The 19,177-nt window shown below is 43.5% G+C and overlaps 1 protein-coding gene across 1 annotated transcript in view; it reads left to right on the top strand.

The window, feature by feature from the left end:
- The first annotated feature begins 1,325 nt into the window (after nucleotides 1-1,325).
- SUSD4 (sushi domain containing 4) overlaps nucleotides 1,326-19,177 on the top strand; it is a 74,910-nt gene continuing 57,058 nt past the window's right edge. The window contains 2 exon segments of the mRNA XM_061989638.1: nucleotides 1,326-1,689; nucleotides 2,000-2,155. Of these exon segments, the coding sequence (XP_061845622.1) occupies nucleotides 1,326-1,689; nucleotides 2,000-2,155 (520 nt within the window).

The raw sequence follows: 19,177 nt of genomic DNA, 5'->3' as shown, positions 1-19,177 counted from the left end.
TTATCAAACCAGTGACATAAAAATAAAGATCATTTTTTAACAGATAATAGGACTTGCTGCATTATCGCTCTGTCGTGCCACTTGCGGTAGCCAACAGCTTGCTGCCTCAGAAGAACTATCTCTATCAAGTAATTGTGCCTGTGTGGTATTTGCTCAGCTGAGGAGAACTATTACTAGGCTGAACTCCCTCTTTGAGTTGGCTGGGAAGGTGAAAATTCACCTGGTCAGGAAATGAGACTTGGGTGAAAAATCTCAGTAGTTTCCAAATTTTCCTATTTGAAAGAATCAGCAAAGGTATCTCAGAGATAAAACACTCTCTTTGCTGAAAATTGGCCATATACTTCTCCCTTCTTAATGGAAGACCTGAACTTGACTGTGAGATGCCCGTTTTCTCCAGGGGACAGTAAAGAGATACAGAACTACGCTTCTTACGCTGCTCTTTGAACTAAGACACGACACACTGATTTGAGCTAAAATCCCTCTTGAATACCTTTAACTTGAAAGCGACAGGCTCAAGTAGCTGTGAGATACTTGAAAGCAACTGCAGCTGTAAATATACCTTGAAAGCAATTCCAACTGTACCTATACCTTTAAAACAACTCCATCTGTACGTATACCTTACCCAATATTGACACTTAACTTTGAAGCATTGGCATGTGCTGTTTCCACACACTGTTAGTAGGAGCCTGGGTATCTTTGGGTATGGCTTTGTGTCCAGCCCAGGTATCTTTTGCCATAAGCATATCTTCTCCTGTCCCTGGTCTTCCCCTTGCTGTATCCCAGCAGTGTGCCACACACCTTCATCAGTTTCACAAACACCATCTCTGCAGCCTGCACAGCTAGAGGATACCCTCAAGGGATGGCCCGCAATGCTTGGCCGAGGGTAAAGGGGCAATGCCCCTAACTCGGTGCACTGCAGATGGCACCACGAAACATGAATTTCTACCAGAGCTGCTTAAGCCATGAGACGGTGTCTCTGATTCAGTGATTCGTGGCAGTGAATTTCACAGATTGACTAAATCCAGCTGAGTGCTGCTTCCTAGCAGACAAATTGCTTCATCTGGCAGGCCCGGGCATACTGCCTTTCCCCAGTGCCGGCTGATGAGCAGGAGCACTTTCTAATATACCATCTCACTCTGCACTGCGCTGGCATCAGTATTGATACCCTGTATCTCACACCCAGCCTTGTGCCTACCTGATGAAGCACAAGGGCCTCTTAAAGATGCTCCCTCAGAGCTGCCCACCACGAACCCCTTTTTGAAATGAAAGCCAGCAGAAACTACCGAGAGCACGAGCCTTAACTTGGCCTTTCCCCATCCCTGGAAATGTTTGGGCGCTCCCGGAGCGGCGGCGGGACACCCGCGCCGAGCCGCGCCGTGCCGTGCCGAGCGCGGCGGGGCGCCGCAGCCGTGCCCGTGGCTGCCATGCGTGTGCGCGGCGGCGGGGCTGCCCGCGCTGCCGCTGGGCGCCGGCGGTCCCGCAGCGCAAGGCTCCCTCCCCGCGGCGGCGCTCCGCTCCGCGGCCGCGCGGAGCGGGCAGGTGCGCGCTGCGGCTCCCTGCTGCCCCCCTCCCAGGTAGGGCCAGCCGTGCCTGCGTGTGCCGGGTTCCGTGCGGCTGTGCGTGTGCGCCCGCCCGGCCCCGGCAGGCTGCCGAGCCGCAGCTGCGGAGGCGGCGGCAGCAGCCGCGGAGGTGCCCGCCGGCGCTGGCTGGGGAGGTGTGGGGCGGCGGGGCAGGGAGGGGTGGGGGGGAGGGAGCGGCAGGTAGCGGTGGGGGGTTGCGGCGGGGCAGCGCAGGGGCTCACGGCCCGGGGAGCTGCGGGGCTGGGAGCGCGGCGGGGCGGGCGGGTGCGTGCCCCGAGGCGGGCCGGCGAGGGGAAAGGGGGGGCGAGTGGGGGAAAGGCGGTGCGGGGGCAGCCGCGCCGCGGGTTGCGGGGGCGCCCGGCGGAGCCGGCGCTGAGCCCCCGGGGCACCGGAGAGGCACAGCGGCTCTCTTGTTGCAGGCGGCGGCGAACCGAATGCCTTTGGCGGGCAGAAGATGTGTCATGGGAAGCAGGCGAGCGGCGGCGGTGCCCTCCCGGCGGCGCGGCGGCGGGCGCTGGTCGCGGCGCTGTGGCTGCAGCTGGCGCTGAGCCTCGGCCCGGGGCCGGCGGCGGGCGGTGAGTGAGGGGCCCCGGCCTCGACCCCCTGCTCCCCCTGGCACCCAGGCCGAACCACCCTTTCCCCTTCTGCCCCGCAGCCCCGGCCCCGGGGAGGAGGGGAGCAGGGAAAACTTCCTCCCCCTGCGCCCTCCGAGGGGAGCGAAGCGACGCTCCGTCCTGCCCCCCTCCTTTCCCCCGGCGCGGGGGCGCGCAGCCTACGGCACCCTGCGTAGGGAGACCCCCGGGAGGAGGGAGCCTCACCCGGCCCCTCTGCCCGGGAGCAGTAGCTCCATGTAAGTACAGCATGATTTTGAAACAGCATATGGTATTGGTTTTCTGCCTTTTTAATCGGAAAAAAAAAGAATTGAAAAAAAGAGAAAAAGCCTTTCCCCACCGCGGTCCTCTCCGGCATCTCTCAGGTGACTCTTAGTGCTAAATCCCCGTGCGGCTGGGGAAAGGAGGAATTTGGGAAGGAAGCAGGCGATTTGGGTCTGAAAATGCAACGTCCTTCAGCGCTCTCCTCGTGGGGGAATGACCCAGCCTTACTTGGCCTTTTTCATTTTAATTACATTTTTACGCTATCATTTTAAATTATTGAGCCTGTGAGATATTTTCAGCAGGTACATTTAATTACAAAATTGCTTTAAATTGATTCCATAATTAGACTTGGATTGCTGGAAAAGTCTTAAAGTAAACTGCTTTGCTGTAAGATGAACTTAGCTGTGATAATGAGAGCAGCTTCACATTTCTACTCCGGCGTGGTGTTATGTATTTGTGTTAAGGGAATAAGCCATTTTATGATTGAATTGCATCACTAATGGCAGATGGAGTCCAGTATAAAAATTGCCTGGGCTTCTTCTCGTGCCAAAGACTTATGCCAAAATTTTCTAACTTGAATGCCTAAGCCCAAGCAGCTCCGATCCAGATGTGTTTTCTGTCACTGAATACAGACTTACAGAAATACAGCTGAAGAAGACCTCAAAAGGTCCTCTCTCATTCATGCTTCTCCTGATGGGAGTCAGTCCTAATTTTCTGTCTGGAGATGACAATGCCATTTTCCAATAGAAATCCCATGACTGCAAATGTGGTTCCAGCTAAACAAGCTTTTAAACTGTTGCAGTCTTTACGAATCCCTCTTTAGAAATCAATGGTTGCTTTTTTCCCCCACTGCAACTGCGTTTCCCTTGGTTTCCTGGCCAGCTCGCGTTTCAGCTTGGTGATGCCATTCTGCCTGTCCTCTGCCTTCCTCACAACTGGAGTCGTGTGAGCTCCTGTCCTTCTCTAACCTCCTTCTTAGAGCCCCATTCATAAAAAAGAGACTGTTCCAAGGCCCCCTCCTCCCCCAGGCTGTGTATCTCACAGTTTGATTGTCAGCGTTTACTTAGCTGATTAGCTTAAGACATTCTTCAAAATGTGGTTTATGTCTCCCTTGAATGTAGTAGCTTTCACTGTAGCCTGCAATAAATTCTTCTGTGATGTTGATTATTATTAACACTGCTGCCATTCACCTTGGTACCGTAACGAATTCTATATGAGATTCCATTTGTAAGGTATTTTAGCATCTTTCAAGAACTGGGGTTTTTTTGGTCCAGAGTCTAGGAAAAGGCAATACATTGGAGGATTGTGTATGGATAAAATATTAACCAGTGAAAAAAATATTCATTGTTTTTCCTAAGTTATTATTGCTATTATTTTCCAATGTTGGTCGTGCTTTTAAGTTAGGCACTATATAAATATTGGAAATGTACTGATCTTTCATGTGATTGGATATATAGTGGTTGGGTTTTTTTCACCCTGAGCCATTTGAGTGGTAAAAATAATGAGCTTTGTAATTAAAGGACTGTAAATTAGGATCCCTTCTATTTTAGGCTCTCTTGTATCTGTGATCGAGCTTCCTGTGCTTACTGTGCTCGCTGTGAAGCCTCAGTTTTTGGCCTCAGAGCCTGTGAGAACTTGTAAGTGGCTGTTGACATCGACCAAAGTTGTGATTTCCTGGGACCATAGAAAAATTTATCTCTGTAGGACTCTTGTTTTATGGATTTGTGTATCCAGAAAAAAAGATGTCTGGCATTTCTGACTGCGCTGGAGAACGTAGCCCCAGTCTCTTTCTGTCTTCTCATTATCTCTTAAATAAGGATAATCATACTTCTCTCAGAGATTTCAAGAGATCTTTGATGACATTTAATGAAAATACTATGGAGGTGGAAAGAATTTGTTTCAAAAGCTTTAAAAAAACCAGCAATGACAATATGCTGAAATAAAAATCTATCTCACATTAAAAAATGAAAATGAATAGTTTATTTTTTTCTATAAAGCAATCCGCGGCTTACATTTTGTATCCCGTTTGTAGCTTCCTCCCTTCCTTAGCTGATACCAGGATTTGGCTCCTGTAATAATCCTGTCATGACTTGTGTGACTCCTATTTTATATCTGACTAAGCTCTATTGATTGTCACATTCTACCATTTCACCCCAAATCAATACTACTTATAACTCTTTTTTTTCTTGTCAATAGCCCTACAGAGAATAACTCTGTTTATTACATTCTGACTTTCTCAAAAGTGGATCTAGCAGAAAATTTGCAGTAGAAGTGAACTCAAATGAACAAACCTTTCAGCTATCAATAAACCTCATTCCTCCCTGATGTATTTAACTCTGCTGATACCAAATCTCTCATACTTCAGCTTCTGGCTTTCATCTAATCATCTTTGTTTATCTTGCTTTTCGCTATAGTTTTGTAGTGTAGGAAAAAAAAACCAAAAGGAAAGAAAATAAGAAGTAGGAGCAGGGTGGATAGGCTAGGAAGAGGAAAAACAAAACGCACAAGTGGATGGGGCTGATGATAAGTTATTTCAGAGTTTTAAGACATTGTACAGAGCTCACTGTTAAACTTGTAGTAGCGAGGGAATATATTTTCACAAGAATTTCAAATTCCTGGAATTATGTCAAAATTGTGGGGGAGGGGGAGAGCAATCTAAAAGAAGGAGAACAAAAGTTCAGTAAGCTTCCAGTTTTGAGGTTTTGTGGCCTTAGTATTTTGCCATTGTACCCAGATGTCTTCTGGATGTGTGCCTCCTTTAATGTCCTGCATCAGTTAGGTGAGCTCTGTTCTTCTGCAGTGTCTTCTGAATGGCTCTCTGGAGAGGCTCAGGGCTGCAACACGCATCTCTGTAGGCTTGGATAGAGCTATGGACTATCACCCTGTGGTGTCAAGCAGGGCCAGATGTACTCATGTTCTTGCAAGATGTTTGTTTAATCTTTTTAAAAAGTCTCCACCTCTCCTCTGAGCATCCTCTGCCAGTGCTTCATCAGCCTTTGCACCAGAAAGGTTTTCCTAAGGCATCACCTGAAGTATTCCTGCTGCTGTTTAAGCTTGCTGTTTCCCATCTTGTTTCTGGCAGGCATTCAGCAGAGCTGCTGCTCCTCAGCTTTCTAGCTGTCTTTCGTGTTCTGTTCCGTCTCTTCAGTCTTCTGCTGCAGAATTGTGGACTCTGGTTCCTCCAAAGACTGGATGCCTCCAGTTTCTCCAAACCTGTCCCAAGTCTACATCATACTTTCTAAATTGCTGGTCATTCAGACCATGAACTTGCTGGACCATGGAGGCACATCCCTGTGGAATATGCTGCCCAGCAGTCTCACCAGCACTGAGCAGAGCTGAGGGATAGCTGCCTGTGCTGAGGGATAGCTGCCTGTGCCTTAGAGGCTCTGTTCCTGCCTAGACATCTTGGATACCTTTGCTGTCATTATATGACATATGGTTTATATTCAGCTTTTGATTCCCTGTAGCTTCCAGACTGCATCTTGGAGGGCTGCTAACTGGGCAGCTGTTACCATCCTATGTTACTACTTTTTCTTGGCTTTGGGACCAATTTGATGGGTTTCCCTGGTTGCATGTCCTGCAGGCAACATCCTTTTACGTTGTTGGGCGCTCTTAAAATGGGAAGTACTATACATCATGTTTGGTGGTGAAGAAATCTGGCATGTTCTGAAGCCTTCAAACACACAGAATGTTAGTGATACTATGCAGAATAGTGGTTTGGTTTTGTTTTTTATTTTATCTGGACCAAAACTGAGTTCTTATCGCTCTGTGATTTTATTGCATTTGATTAAAGTCTTGGTTATGCCTTGGTTATAGTGTCTAACTACTGCCTTTGGATGTAATGGCTACCAAAATAACTTCCTTCAGTTTTCTGAGGATGTTGGACTTGTTTCCTTGGGGTAATACAAGTTTTTGTGTCTGCTGATGATACAGACTCACCATAGGGCTTATATTTTGTCAACCTGCAGTTGTTCTTGGCAAGAGAGGCCAGCCAAAGATTCACCTTAACTGCCTTGCATATACTTTTGAGATTGTAAAGAAGGTTTTCTAAAAAATCAGGATGTTTTCTGATACTCTCTTGCTAAGTCTGTAGCTAATGTATTTTACTCACTTCATCTCAGTGCATCTGCTTCGCCTGTCAAGCAAAACAGACGTTTCAGCCTCGAGTTCTCTGTACATTTGATGAAACCATCAGTTATTTTGCAGGATTCTTTTTAACCTGCAGCTTATTGGAGAAGCTCAGTATTTTGAAAGGAACAGATTTTTCCTACCGTGACACAATCTTATCCTTAATCTGATCTGCGTCACACAACCTCAGTTCCCCTCACTGCAGACTTTAAGTTAGCAGTTAAGGACTATTTTGTAGCCATTTTGATTGCAAGTGGCAACACCAGTGACATTGTGGGATAGTAGCTCACTGTTTGTCTTAGTGGCACATCCTTCTGCCTACAGCCTTGAGAGAGGCAGACATATTTGACAGATAAATCTTAAAACAGTTTCTTAGCACCCTGAAAGGAGGAAATTTACCCCTGATTTACCATGGGATTCCAAGACTGCAGTTAACTTCGCTTCTCTATTTTGCTCCCTTATTCCCAGAATTACAGTAGAGTATCTTTGATCTCTGTATTAGGGATGATTACAACTTTAGAAGAATGAATTAATTACGCTTTGCTTGATTTTCTCGTCTGTAAAGTAGATAAGTGATGTATTTCACAGGCATGTTATGAGGTAGTTTGAGAACCTCCCAAAGAAAATGTTACAAGATTGGGAAACAGAGATTTTGAGAGTATATACTAAAGTTTACCTAAGTAAAAGGTTATTTAACATTCATGATTTTTGTTATTGTTGTGTAGATTAATTCTTACCAGAATTAGGAAGATGTTATCTTTTTTAACTTAGAGCTTCATGTGGATTTTTTTCTATAGTGTTGATTGGGTAATCCATTTTTTTCCAAATATTGTCTACCTTGATTTTGATCATTTTTTTCTTTTTCTTTTCTTTTTTTTTTTTTTACAAGAAGATTCCCATTTTTAAAAGTAGGAAACCTCACACTCGTGCTGTGCATTTCAGTGAGGTTTTAGGCATGGAAAGGACAACAAAGTGTGGCCCGAATCCATATTTGCTCTACACCAGTACAAATGTAAGTGAAAAACTGTGCTGCACTTCATGGTGAACATAACTTAGAAAATGAGCTTGAGAGATAAAGCAGGTTAGTGTGTATTTGATCCGATTAAGTGCAAAAATTTGTTTTGATAACATATTAAGGGGGCTGAAGGTACATGTGTCTTAGCAAATTCTGTGAAACCAACTGCAATTTAACTGTGAAACCAACATCTCCTCACTTGGTTTTACATCTTCCCAGCTACTTTCTTTGATGTGGCACAAGCATAGAATTATGAAACCAATTACAGGATGTACATCTACTAGATTTCACAGTGGAGTGGTTTATAGCAGCAGCTTTTAACATCCGTACTTACCTTCTGACTATCTTACCTCATTTCTGTGGACACTGAGTTTGGCAGCCTGTTTTTCAGAGGGGACTCCTGATGACTTTCCTGAACAGCTGGGCTGCAGATGAAACTTGTCCAAATGGAGGTGTTTCTTTCTCTACTTGCTGAAAACAGTTGAAGAAGTTGTTGGTGGGTGACTCCTTAATCACATCAACTTTTTAATTGGGTAGTGTCCATCCTGGATTGCTCTTCTGCTCGTTGTTAAGGTATTATTTGGTGAGCAGCTCTGCAGAGAGAGATCTGGGAGTGCTAGTAGATAATAAACTGAACAAGAGCCAGCTATGTGCCCTTGTGGCCAAGAAGGCTAGTCTGCCCTGGGATGCATCAAGAAGAATGCGGCCAGCAGGTCAAAGGAGGTTCTTCTCCCTCTCTCCTCTGCCCTGGTGAGGCCTTGTCTGGAGTCCTGTGTCTGGGCTCGTCAGCTCAAGAGAGATGGACAGCTGCTGGAGAGAGTCCAGTGCAGGGCCCTCAAGATGATCAGGGGAATGGAGCATCTTTCTTATGAGGAAGGTTGTGGAAGGTCTGTTCAGCTTGGAGAAGGGGAGACTGAAGGGGGACCTCATTAATACTTAAAAGTATTTGAAAGGTGAATGTCAAGGGGATGGGACAACACTTTTTTCTGTAGTGTCTAGTGACAGGACAAGGGGTAATGGATGAAAGCTGGAACGTCAAAAGTTCCACTTAAGGAAAAACTTATTTACTGTAAGGATGACAAGAGCACTGGCACAGGCTGTCCAGAGGGGTTGTGAAGACTCCTCTGGAGGTTTTCAAACCCGCCTGGATGTGTTCTTATGTGACCTGATGTACCAGGTGAACCTGCTTGAGCACGGGGGCTGTGATCTTTAGAGGTCCCTTCCAACCCCTCCCATTCTGTGGTTCTGTGACTATACAAAGCTTTTGCTCTGTAGGGGAGTTCCAGAATTTATCAGGAATATTTCTGTATTCTGTATCATATTTGCCAATGTGATCAACTTCAGAGACCAGCATATGAGGCTTTTCTGCCAGTGCCACTACTTTAGCTAATTGTATCACATTACAAGAAAAAAAAAATGACAAGCATTCTTTCTTGTATTAGATTAATAGTAACAATAATGATAAGTAAACGACTTTTTTAATATCACCTTTATCATCCATAGAGTTCAAAGCACTTTATAAAGGAAAGAAAGTTTTATTATGTCCCTTCATATATGGGGAAATGTCTACAGATAGATTAAAGGACTTAAAGACACATTTCACGTAAACAACTGATCTTACCATAGATTGGAAAAAGATCTTCTGGATCTTCATCTGTCACTTTCTTCTCTAAATAGAATTCAGGGAAATTCCTAATCCATGTTTGTATGATAGAGCCTTTGTTAAAGGGTTTTTTAGCTGTGACTGTGTTCTGAAATGAGCAGCAGATTTCTATTCACAGAAATTGCTACTTAAGCAAATCACAGAGGGAGTTTTTCCAGTGTGGTTTATTTGCTTGACTCCTTTATGTCTGAGACAGCATGTGGCATTTTTCCAGATGCTGAAAACATCTTCTTCTGAGTAATAAGATATAAGATTATGTTATAAGTTAGAGTTGAAAAATGACATCATGCTATTTCTTATAGTGCAAAGCAGCTATTAATTGTAATGGTACTTCTGCCTTGCTTGATCCTGTGGTTGGTGATCATAGTTTACATGAAAGGGCAAGGTTAGAAAGGCATTTCATAGAATCATAGAATGGTAGGGTTGGAAGGGACCTTTAGAGATCATCTAGTCCAACCCCCCTGCAGAAGCAGGTTCACCTAGATCAGGTCACATAGGAACATGTCCAGGTGGGTCTTGAAGACATCCAAGAAAAGAGATTCCACAACCCCTCTGTGCAGCCTGTGCCAGGGCTCCCTCACCTGAACAGTCAAATAGTTTTTTCTTATATTTAAGTGGAACTTTTTGTGTTCCAGCTTCATCCCATTACCCCTTGTCCTGTTGCTAGATACTATAGAAAAAAGGGATGTCCCAACCTCCTGACACCCACCATTTAGATATTTGTAAATGTTAGTAAGATCACCCCTCAGTCTCCTTCAGGCTAAACAGCCCCAGTTCCCGCAGCCTTATATGAAAGATGCTCCAGTCCCCTGATCATCTTGGTGGCCATGTGCTGGACTCTCTCCAGAAGTTCCCTGTCCCTCTTGAGCTGAGGAGCCCAGAACTGGACACAGTACTCCAGATGAGGCCTCACCAGGGCAGAGAAGAGAGGGAGAAGAACCTCCCTTGACCTGCTGGCCACACTCTTCTTGATGCATCCCAAGATGCCATTGGCCTTCTTGGCCACAGTGGCAGATTACGGGCTCATGTTTAGCTTATTATCAATCAGGACTCCCAGGTCTCTCTCTGCAGAGCTGCTCTCCAGCAGGTCAGTTCCCAGCCTGTACTGGTGTGTGGGGTTGTTCCTTCTGAAATGTAGAACTCTGCACTTGTCCTTGTTGAACCTCATGAGGTTCCTCTCGGCCTAACTCTCAAGCTGGTCGGGATCCCGCTGAATGGCAGCACAGCCTTCTGGGGAATCATGTGATCTATAAATAATTCTAACGTACTTGAGCAGTTATAGAGGACAAGAGTGTTGCATGACCAAGTATCACAGAATCACAGAATCTTAAGGGTTGGAAGGGACCTTGAAAGATCATCTAGTCCAACTCCCCCTGCCAGAGCAGGACCACCTAGATCCCATAGGAACTCATCCAAATCGCTTCAGGCAGACTGGCATGAGTGCCATTGCTGTATGTGGGCCCTAGCAGTTTAGAAATCAGTGGATATGTAATGTGCTCCTGGGAAAAGTTAGTTCAGCTTACAACCAGTTGCTTATGAACACATCAGGTGTAATATGAAATACATGGAAGGATGAAATGGGTATAGTGGCTGGTTCCTCACAGTTTCATTTGCTTATTGCAGGTCGTGAAGCGATGCAAAATGAAGAGTTGGGAAGCATACCAAGGCTAAGGGTGCAGCAGAGTTTCTAAGTAAAGCCACATCCCGCACTTCATAAAACTTTACAAAATCTGTAAAAAGAAGTTTGCTTGGAAACTGAAAAGAGAAGAGAGGGCTTACAATAGACTGAAGAAAAAAATAGGTTGGGATACTAAGGGTTAGATTATGTAGAAGTTGGGTTATCAAGGGTATCATGAGATAGCATCCTAAAAATAATCTCTCTTGTACACTGCTAAAGAAAAAGCAGGGTATAGCACACACATGAATTAGGAGAATCAGTGTGTGACTGGGCTCTCATTCTGGAGGCCTAGAGAATACGCTAAAAAGAAGAGTTTGTCTTTGAAAATGCAGAGCCTTCAGATATTCTTTTTTGGTACTGCAGGAAGGCAGCAGCATGCATAGTTGTTGATCTGTCAGGAGACAGGAGAGTACAATACAGAGTCAAGAGAAAAGCTCCCATACGTGCTGGGAGGGATGAGAAGATGCTTAGAAGTGGAAGGAAGCCTGTAAACCTGGCATCCTGTTCTCACTTCTGTCACTTGCACCAGTGAATGTGTACAGTAAAAAAATTGTTGAACAAAAGATTCATTTCCATCTTTCTGGAGCTGGGACAAATAGGCTTGAGAGCAGTCATAGAAATAGCACTGGAAAAGACCTCAGAAACATCTGTAATTCATCCTCCTGCCCAGAACAGAACCTACAGAACATACCTCAGGGAAATTTTCATTCAAGACTTTATGCTGGAAACTGTACAGTCCACCCAAGTATCCATCACAGTCCTTCACTCAACCATAAAAAGGTTTTTCTGAAGTCTGATTTGAATCTTTGCGATAACATAGGAGACCCTGAGGATTTACATCTCCAGTGTGGGGTTCCCAAGTGTTACTTCCTCCACTGTGCTGCCTGTAAGTGCAGATCCACCAGTGCTGTGTCTTTGGCCATCCTGATGGCTACTGCTACTTCCCTGGGTCAGAGTAGGAAGAATCCCGACTGTTCCAGCCCAGCAAATTGTCTCCGAAAACTTAGATATTGGTCTGGGAACTAAGGTTTAGCTGCAACTGTCCTGTGTTCATTGTTGCTACCAACATAGGAGGAGCCACTGTGGTTCTTCATGGTGGAACTTACATTTTTTCCAATTCAGTTAAGGTCACAACTAAATTTGTATTTGACGTGAAATCAGATGTCTTACCAGCAGCTATCAAAAACATCAGTTTTGCCTTGCTAGTTTGGAAGGGCTTGCAAGGATTTTCCAAAGTCACGGTTGGAAAGAATCAGGAATAAATCTCCAAGCCCTCCTGTAAAAGATGCTTATTTACACAGTCTGTTCTCCTTGGGGATATTAGACCAACTCCTTGTACTTGATCGTGATGTAAACAGTATGGTTTTTGCCACATTAAATTGCACCCAAGTGAATTTGTATTTTACTTCTTCAGACAGTGAAGTTGTATATACTGAATAGCCCCGTGGTAATAGATTAGATCCACACAAAAGCCAGTCAGTAGCTTAAGACTTCCTTGTGTGTTTGCAAACAAACAATTTAAACGGGAATTTTTAGAAGCAGCTACTTAGGGCTGTCTCCTCCAGTTCCTGAGTTCCTATTCCCAGTGAAATGAGTACTGATAGTGGGTATCATGAGGGTCATTTAGGAATCTGGACTGGCACAGGGAGGAGGGGGGGAAATTAAAGAGTATGTGGGGATGAGTTGCTTTTTTAGGCTGAAGTGGAATTTGAGAGATAGAGCAACACTAAGAGCTGAATTAGCAAGAGGAGGACTGTGATCGTGTGGGGACTGAAGTCAACAGGAGTTGAGTAAATCTTTTAGCTTTTAGTAAGAACTTAATGACATAGAATATTGTCTTTTATCTATTTGTTATACTCTTTGTAAGCCTGTCATGCTGTTCCTGCATTTGTGTAATAATGATTTGTATTCTGAAAGCCATGGGTGCTTGTGAGACAGTCATTTTTCTGTATCTCTCCACTTAGTTGACATTTTTAGGGATATTTTGTATACATCATATTACTCAGAGAAAACAAACAATCTGCTTAGAACGGAAAATAAATAATAAATAATTTGGTCTCCTGTAAATTGGACTTATAAAATAGCTTGATTGCAATTACCAGCTTTGCAGTAATCTTGAGGAATAAAGATAAAATGGTGTTATCATGAGCAATAGTAAAAATGAGAAAACACAGACTTTGTCCTGGTCTTGTGAAATGTGGAACATCCTTCTGTCCTCTGAAGGGATGCCGTGACCCCCAAAAGTACAATCACAGCCATTCTAGAGGAGTACCACGCTACAGTGTCTGCAATACTAACTCCTACTCTCTCCCTCCTTCAGAGGTAATCATCCTGGCCAGTTCTTCCTACCACTGACTCGTACAAGCACATGCTCTCTGTTCTGCATCTTTTTTTTCCCCTCTTCTCTGAGATGTGAGGTTCTTCTGTGAGGTCAGGGGGGGAAGTATGGAGGATGCAGCCTCTTTTTTTGTTAAATATAACTCTGGGTTAATACCACTTGGAGTTATGCAGGTGAGCTGGAGTATATAACATGGTTGTTTCAGCACAACTCTGTCATCTCCCCATGGCTGTAACTAGCCCTACTACAGTCTTCTGATGTCCCACCTCTCTTTGAGCTCCTCAGCAAGCCCTTCAGTCACAGCAGCAGGTAAGAGACAAAACTAGAAGCATCAATGGTATAGATTTATCAGAAGCAACAACATCCTCCATTTACCTTACTTTGATTACACCCCTCTTTTATGTCTTGGGTGTCCTTTTGCAATTTATACTGTTCTAATCTGGTCTTTCGACAGCATTCAGATACCTTTCCCAGTGCAGTGCCTACATTTAAAAAATCTCCCACTCTCTCTGCTCCATGATTCATAACCCAATGGGCAGGGTTGTTGTTTGAGGCTTTAGCCTCCTCTCTTTTTGTAGAATGACACTCAGAAATGGTTGTCCAGATGGAGGAATCCATATTTCATATCTAGCAGAGCCATTCACTGCTGATAGCCTGTGCATCAACTGTCACTGTTGCGCTTATCCAGTGTGTCTGTCTTTAGAGATGAGCACAAGAAAGGTACAGTCGAGGACTGATTGTGTCAAGACTAGGCTGGTTCGCAGAGGCTAGGATATTTTAGTCCAAAGGAAATATCCCAGTGAAAATATTCACCAAACAAAATAATACAAAATAATTATTGCAAAAGGTGCATAGATGAAGCCCATTAAACCCATGATCTCTTTGAAACTGGGTCACGATGGGGCACATTACTGCACATAGGCTGTAAGAGGTGCAGTGGAGGAAATTGCAGGAAAGGGCACATGGACTAGAAGGGGCATCTGGTTATAAAGGAAGGATGAAGGAGGGGTACATAGCTGATTTTGTACGTGCCCATGTGCCAATGCACTTAAGCATGTCCTTATTAATCTTATGTGGAGATGGATAGATGGATGGATGTGTGCGTATATGCTGAATAAGAGTAAGAAACTAAACATAATCTCCAGCAATGAAATTGTAAAAACTGTACTAGTCTCATTGATAGTCATTTCAAGCTTCGTATGCTTGCTCTTAACATTTGCAAGGTTGCTTTTTACACTGCAAAATGGATGAGCGTTGCTTCCAACGCTTCTCTTTGGGTACAAGAATGATATTGGATTCATGTGAGGGATGAAGAGCAGAATAGTGTTGGGTATATTTAGATTCCATTTCATTTTTATTTCATATACAGTAACATCAGAGAGCAGGACTTCATTCCTCATTTCAAAGAGAAATCCATCAGATAAATTGCAGTCACTGTGGGGAGAGGAATTTTGTCAAAACCAGGATGAGAGATGCTTTTTTGCAGTAGGCTTGATGTGATAGGAAGTATGTTTCTTGGATGCTCCTAGTGGGTGCATTTTTCATCTCTGCATGTGGTAGAGTGTTCTTGTTTCTTCCAACAGGCTGGCTGAGAAACCCTGTACTTGGAGCAGTTCAGAAAGTTAGTATGTTGTCCAGGCCAAGTTTATGGGGCTCTAACTTGTTAAAGCAGGTTGAAAAAAAGTTGTATTTAAAACATTTATTTTTAGAATGATAACATTTTGAAAACATGAAAATAAATATAAAGGAGCACTCATTTCAAGTAGCTTGGTATTATGTCAGCTAAAGAGATTTTGTGGCATTGCATTAGTATTGCAGGTAAGGGATCCATTTGCCCCTCTGGCCTAGAATCATAGAATGGTAGGGTTGGAAGGGACCTTTAGAGATCATCTAGTCCAACCCCCCTGCAGAAGCAGGTTCACCTAGATCAGGTTGCATAGGAACCTGTCCAGGCGGGTCTTGAAAACCTCCAAGGAAAGAGACTCCACAACCCCTCTGGGCAGCCTGTGCCAGGGCTCCCCCACCTGAACAGTGAAATAGTTTTTTCTTATGTTTAAGTGGAACTTTTTGTGTTCCAGCTTCATCCCATTACCCCTTGTCCTGTTACTGTCTACTATAGAAAAAAGGAATGTCCCAACCTCCTGACACCCACCCTTTAGATATTTATAAATGTTAATAAGGTCTCCCCTCAGTCTCCTCCAGACTAAACAGCCCCAGTTCCCGCAGCCTTTCCTCATATGAAAGATGTTCCAGTCCCCTGATCATCTTGGTGGCCCTGTGCTGGACTCTCTCCAGAAGTTCCCTGTCCCTCTTGAGCTGGGGAGCCCAGAACTGGACACAGTAAATGTGGGCTTTCGGAGGAAATAGTTATAAATCTGAACTGTGATAATTATTTTTTCCAAGGAAAAAGTTGCTTACAGTTGTAACTGTGTTGTCTCTTCGCATTTGCTGTTTGTGGTCACTTTTTGCCATCTCAGTTTAATCTCAGTTTAATTTTTTTGTTGTGTTGATGGAGAGGAAAAAGTCCTTTGGTAGTGTATCTATATATACATTGTAAGAATATTTTTTTTTTCCCCATGTGCCAAGTTTTTCTGTCTTGCAGTCAAGTGATTCTGTTATCATAAAATCTCTTCTGAAGTACAAAACCAAAGCGATACAGGGAGCTGCAGCAGCTTTTCAGGAGCCAATGAGACTGGCAGCTTACTGTGAATGTTAATATGATATTGCTATTTGTTAGCTTGGAAATACCATTTGCTGTTTTTTCCCTCATCTGAGTATCTTTGGAAATAGGATGATGTAGTGATTTTCCTATTCACCAGCTTTCCATTTCTCCCATGAATTCCCTTCCTTGCTATGAGGCAGTGATTCAGGCCATGGGGTCTCTGATGCCAGCAGCACTGCTAAATTTCCTGCAAGAGCAAATTTGGGTCCTCTCGTTTATCTGCTACACTTGACCTTGGGAAGGAAGGAGGTAGGGATGAGTGGAGGTTGTATGAGATGAACAGATTTAGCCTTATGAAACACTTTTAAATCAGTGCCTTAACTGAATTTACATGCAGGAATGACAAAAATATCTTATTTCTGGAACACAAGATGATGGTGGTCCATTTGGATATACAGCCTCTCCTTTCAGCTTCTCAAGACCACTCATTCTTGTTCCCTTACAACTTTGTCAGTCTCTGTTTAGCTCCTCCTCTGATCTGTTTTCAAAAGTACTTACCTGAAAATCAAACAAACAGATGGACTGGTGCCTTTTCTGGGAGATTCTCTGGGAATCTCAAGGCACTTAAAAATGTTTAATACATTTCTTTTGTAATCTGTCTCCCCTGCAAACTTCTGCAGATCACCTGGTCTATCTGCCTAGCTCAGCTAGCTTTTAAAAGAAAATACTCATATTGCCATGATGTGAAATACCAAAAAAGTAAAAAAAAAAGACAAGGATGTACTAGATGGATAAAAAAGGGATTGATGGATAAAAAAGGGATGTACTAATCAGAGTTTTATGTATAGTTTCCCGTTTCTTCCTGGTTGTAATTTCAATGTTGATGCTTTTATTGAACTTGACTGTATTATTTTTGTTTATTCTTCAACTATCCTACTGAGTTTTGAAACCAAGGGCTGTTTGGTGCCCAGTTCCTAAGTGCTCATGTCCTTATGATCATTTCGTGATCCATGGTAGGGAGGGAATGGTTCTGTACATATAAACGTAATGACCTGAATTTGTAAAGCTAAATACCAACACTGCTACTGACATGACTCACTATTATTTTTAGCTCTGAAAGGGAGACAGTGGAGCAAAGGTTCATCTTCCCATACCAGCTGTGTCTTTTGTTGAACAATCTGATATTGCTGAGAGGTTTAACCTTCATGTTTCTGGTTTTAATCAGACTTCTGCAAGATGTTATGCATCTGTTCCTTTTCATAACAAGCTCACTCCTTGAGAGAATGGCTCTCTACTCTTCTTGTACAGTACAGATCCTTCTTTAGTATTTCTAAGGATAGAGACTTTGCCACTTGAACTATTGCTAGAAAGAGCTGAAGTAGAAAAGGGACTTGATTTAAGTGATACAGAAACACAGAAGTCTGGATTGGTTTGTGCTAGTCAAAGCATAAATATTTTTCTCCAGTTTCCTTCAGAATGCTAATTATTTTATGTTTAAAGAATAGTTTTCAGAGGTGGAACATTTGGTAGCACGGATACAGTGAGTGAAGAATTGCGTTTTCCTGTGGGATAACTGATCAATATTCTGTTTAGAAAATTACACTGATTTCTGAAAGCTTTCAGTCCTAATCTTACAGAGTATGACAAAGCCTAGCAGGTTGCATGGCTTCTGCCTTCCTGACGGGGTTACCTGGGGAATTAACTGATCATTAAAATCCCCTGTGGCACCCAAGCAGTTCCAGTTTCTAACACTGAATTTCTCAGCAAAGGTGAGTGGTATTACTGTCAGTTTTGGAAGTAAAACCGAAAATGCTTACATCTGAGAAAAGCAGTTTGATGACTTTGAAGGTTAAGAATTGGCTTAGGAACTGAAGTCCATGAACTTTCAGTGAAACTAAGACCCCAAGCAACTGTAGAGGTACAAGACAGATCAGAGAGGTACTACAGCCTTTGAGATCCTTGCTAAGAGTAAGACAAAGCAAAACATCTGCATTTAGATTTCATGGGATTTGTGTCAGACTGTAGCTCATAATGGTGATGCAGCATATTTAATTAGGAGATTACTGCTTGTACATTAAGTTGAGGGAAATATTATTTCATTTTTAATCACAGTGGGAAAGTGCACATACAGTAACCATTTCCTGGAAAAAAAAAATCCCTTACCAGTATTTAAATCTAATTGGAATTATTTCTTAAGCAGGACATATGATGGTGAATGTCAACTGAGCGATACTAGTATGTTCTGTGTAATCAAGCCTCATTATGCTACATATGGAAGATGTATCTGAGCCAAAAAGGGAAGTAAGGACAGAGAGTAAGGAATATGGGGGAAGAACGTGCCTTGCATTATCAGGGGATTGCAAACTTATAAAAAGTAAGACACGGACATTTTGTCAAAGAAGTCGGGTATGTAGGTTTAAAGCTTGCTCTAGGCAGTTTTAACGTAGCCAGCACTTCCAGTAGCTGCTAACCTAAAGTGACACTGACCTTGGCAGACTTACAAGGGTAGGCTTTGCACAGGGATGAATTATTGCTTGATCGGTGGCTGAAGTATATGAGGCACAGTCCAGCACTCCTTCAGTATTGATTATGGATGTTTGTTTTATCCTAGGACAAACATACTGATTACAGATAGTGGAAGTAGAATCAGTCTCTGTATATCTGAGCTCTCCTGTATCCATTATGATATCCTGAGGCATTGTGATGCCACTGAGCGTATGCTATGCCTCTTTCTCCTTGCTTTTTTGACTCATTCCTTTTTAAAGCTGTAATACTTGGAACAGGACATACTGGTTTTGTTTAGTAACTAGATGCACAATCCAGCCTTTTTACCAGGGTGTCTTTTTCCTGGCCACGTTACATTCATGTCCAGGGGATGTTTCATGATCTTTGCTCATGGACATGCAATCGGAATTGCACATGTAGTTTTCAAGTGTCATAAGTGGCTTCATTGTCAGTGTTCAGAGATACGGTGGAGGCAGTTTAGGCACCACGTCACTATTTTTAATCCATCTTCTGTGTACTGAATCACTGTACCTCTTGCTAAATCTGTCAGAGTCCGTGGGTGTTAAATGCTGCTAGGATGTAAATCCTTCTTCTTGTGAGGAGCCTCCCAGACTCTGAAAATAAAGTGTCACGGTGGAAGAGAACTCAGTTGTACCCTCCCCAGGCTAACTGTAGTGGTTTCTGTGAGTGGAACTGGGCAGCTCTGGAGTCACATCATAATCATAATGCCCTT

The sequence above is a fragment of the Colius striatus genome, chromosome 2 (assembly GCF_028858725.1).
Source record: "Colius striatus isolate bColStr4 chromosome 2, bColStr4.1.hap1, whole genome shotgun sequence".
Classification (NCBI taxonomy): Eukaryota; Metazoa; Chordata; class Aves; order Coliiformes; family Coliidae; genus Colius; species Colius striatus.
Note: the sequence above shows the minus strand (reverse complement) of the source record. Positions and strands in the feature narration are given on the sequence as shown.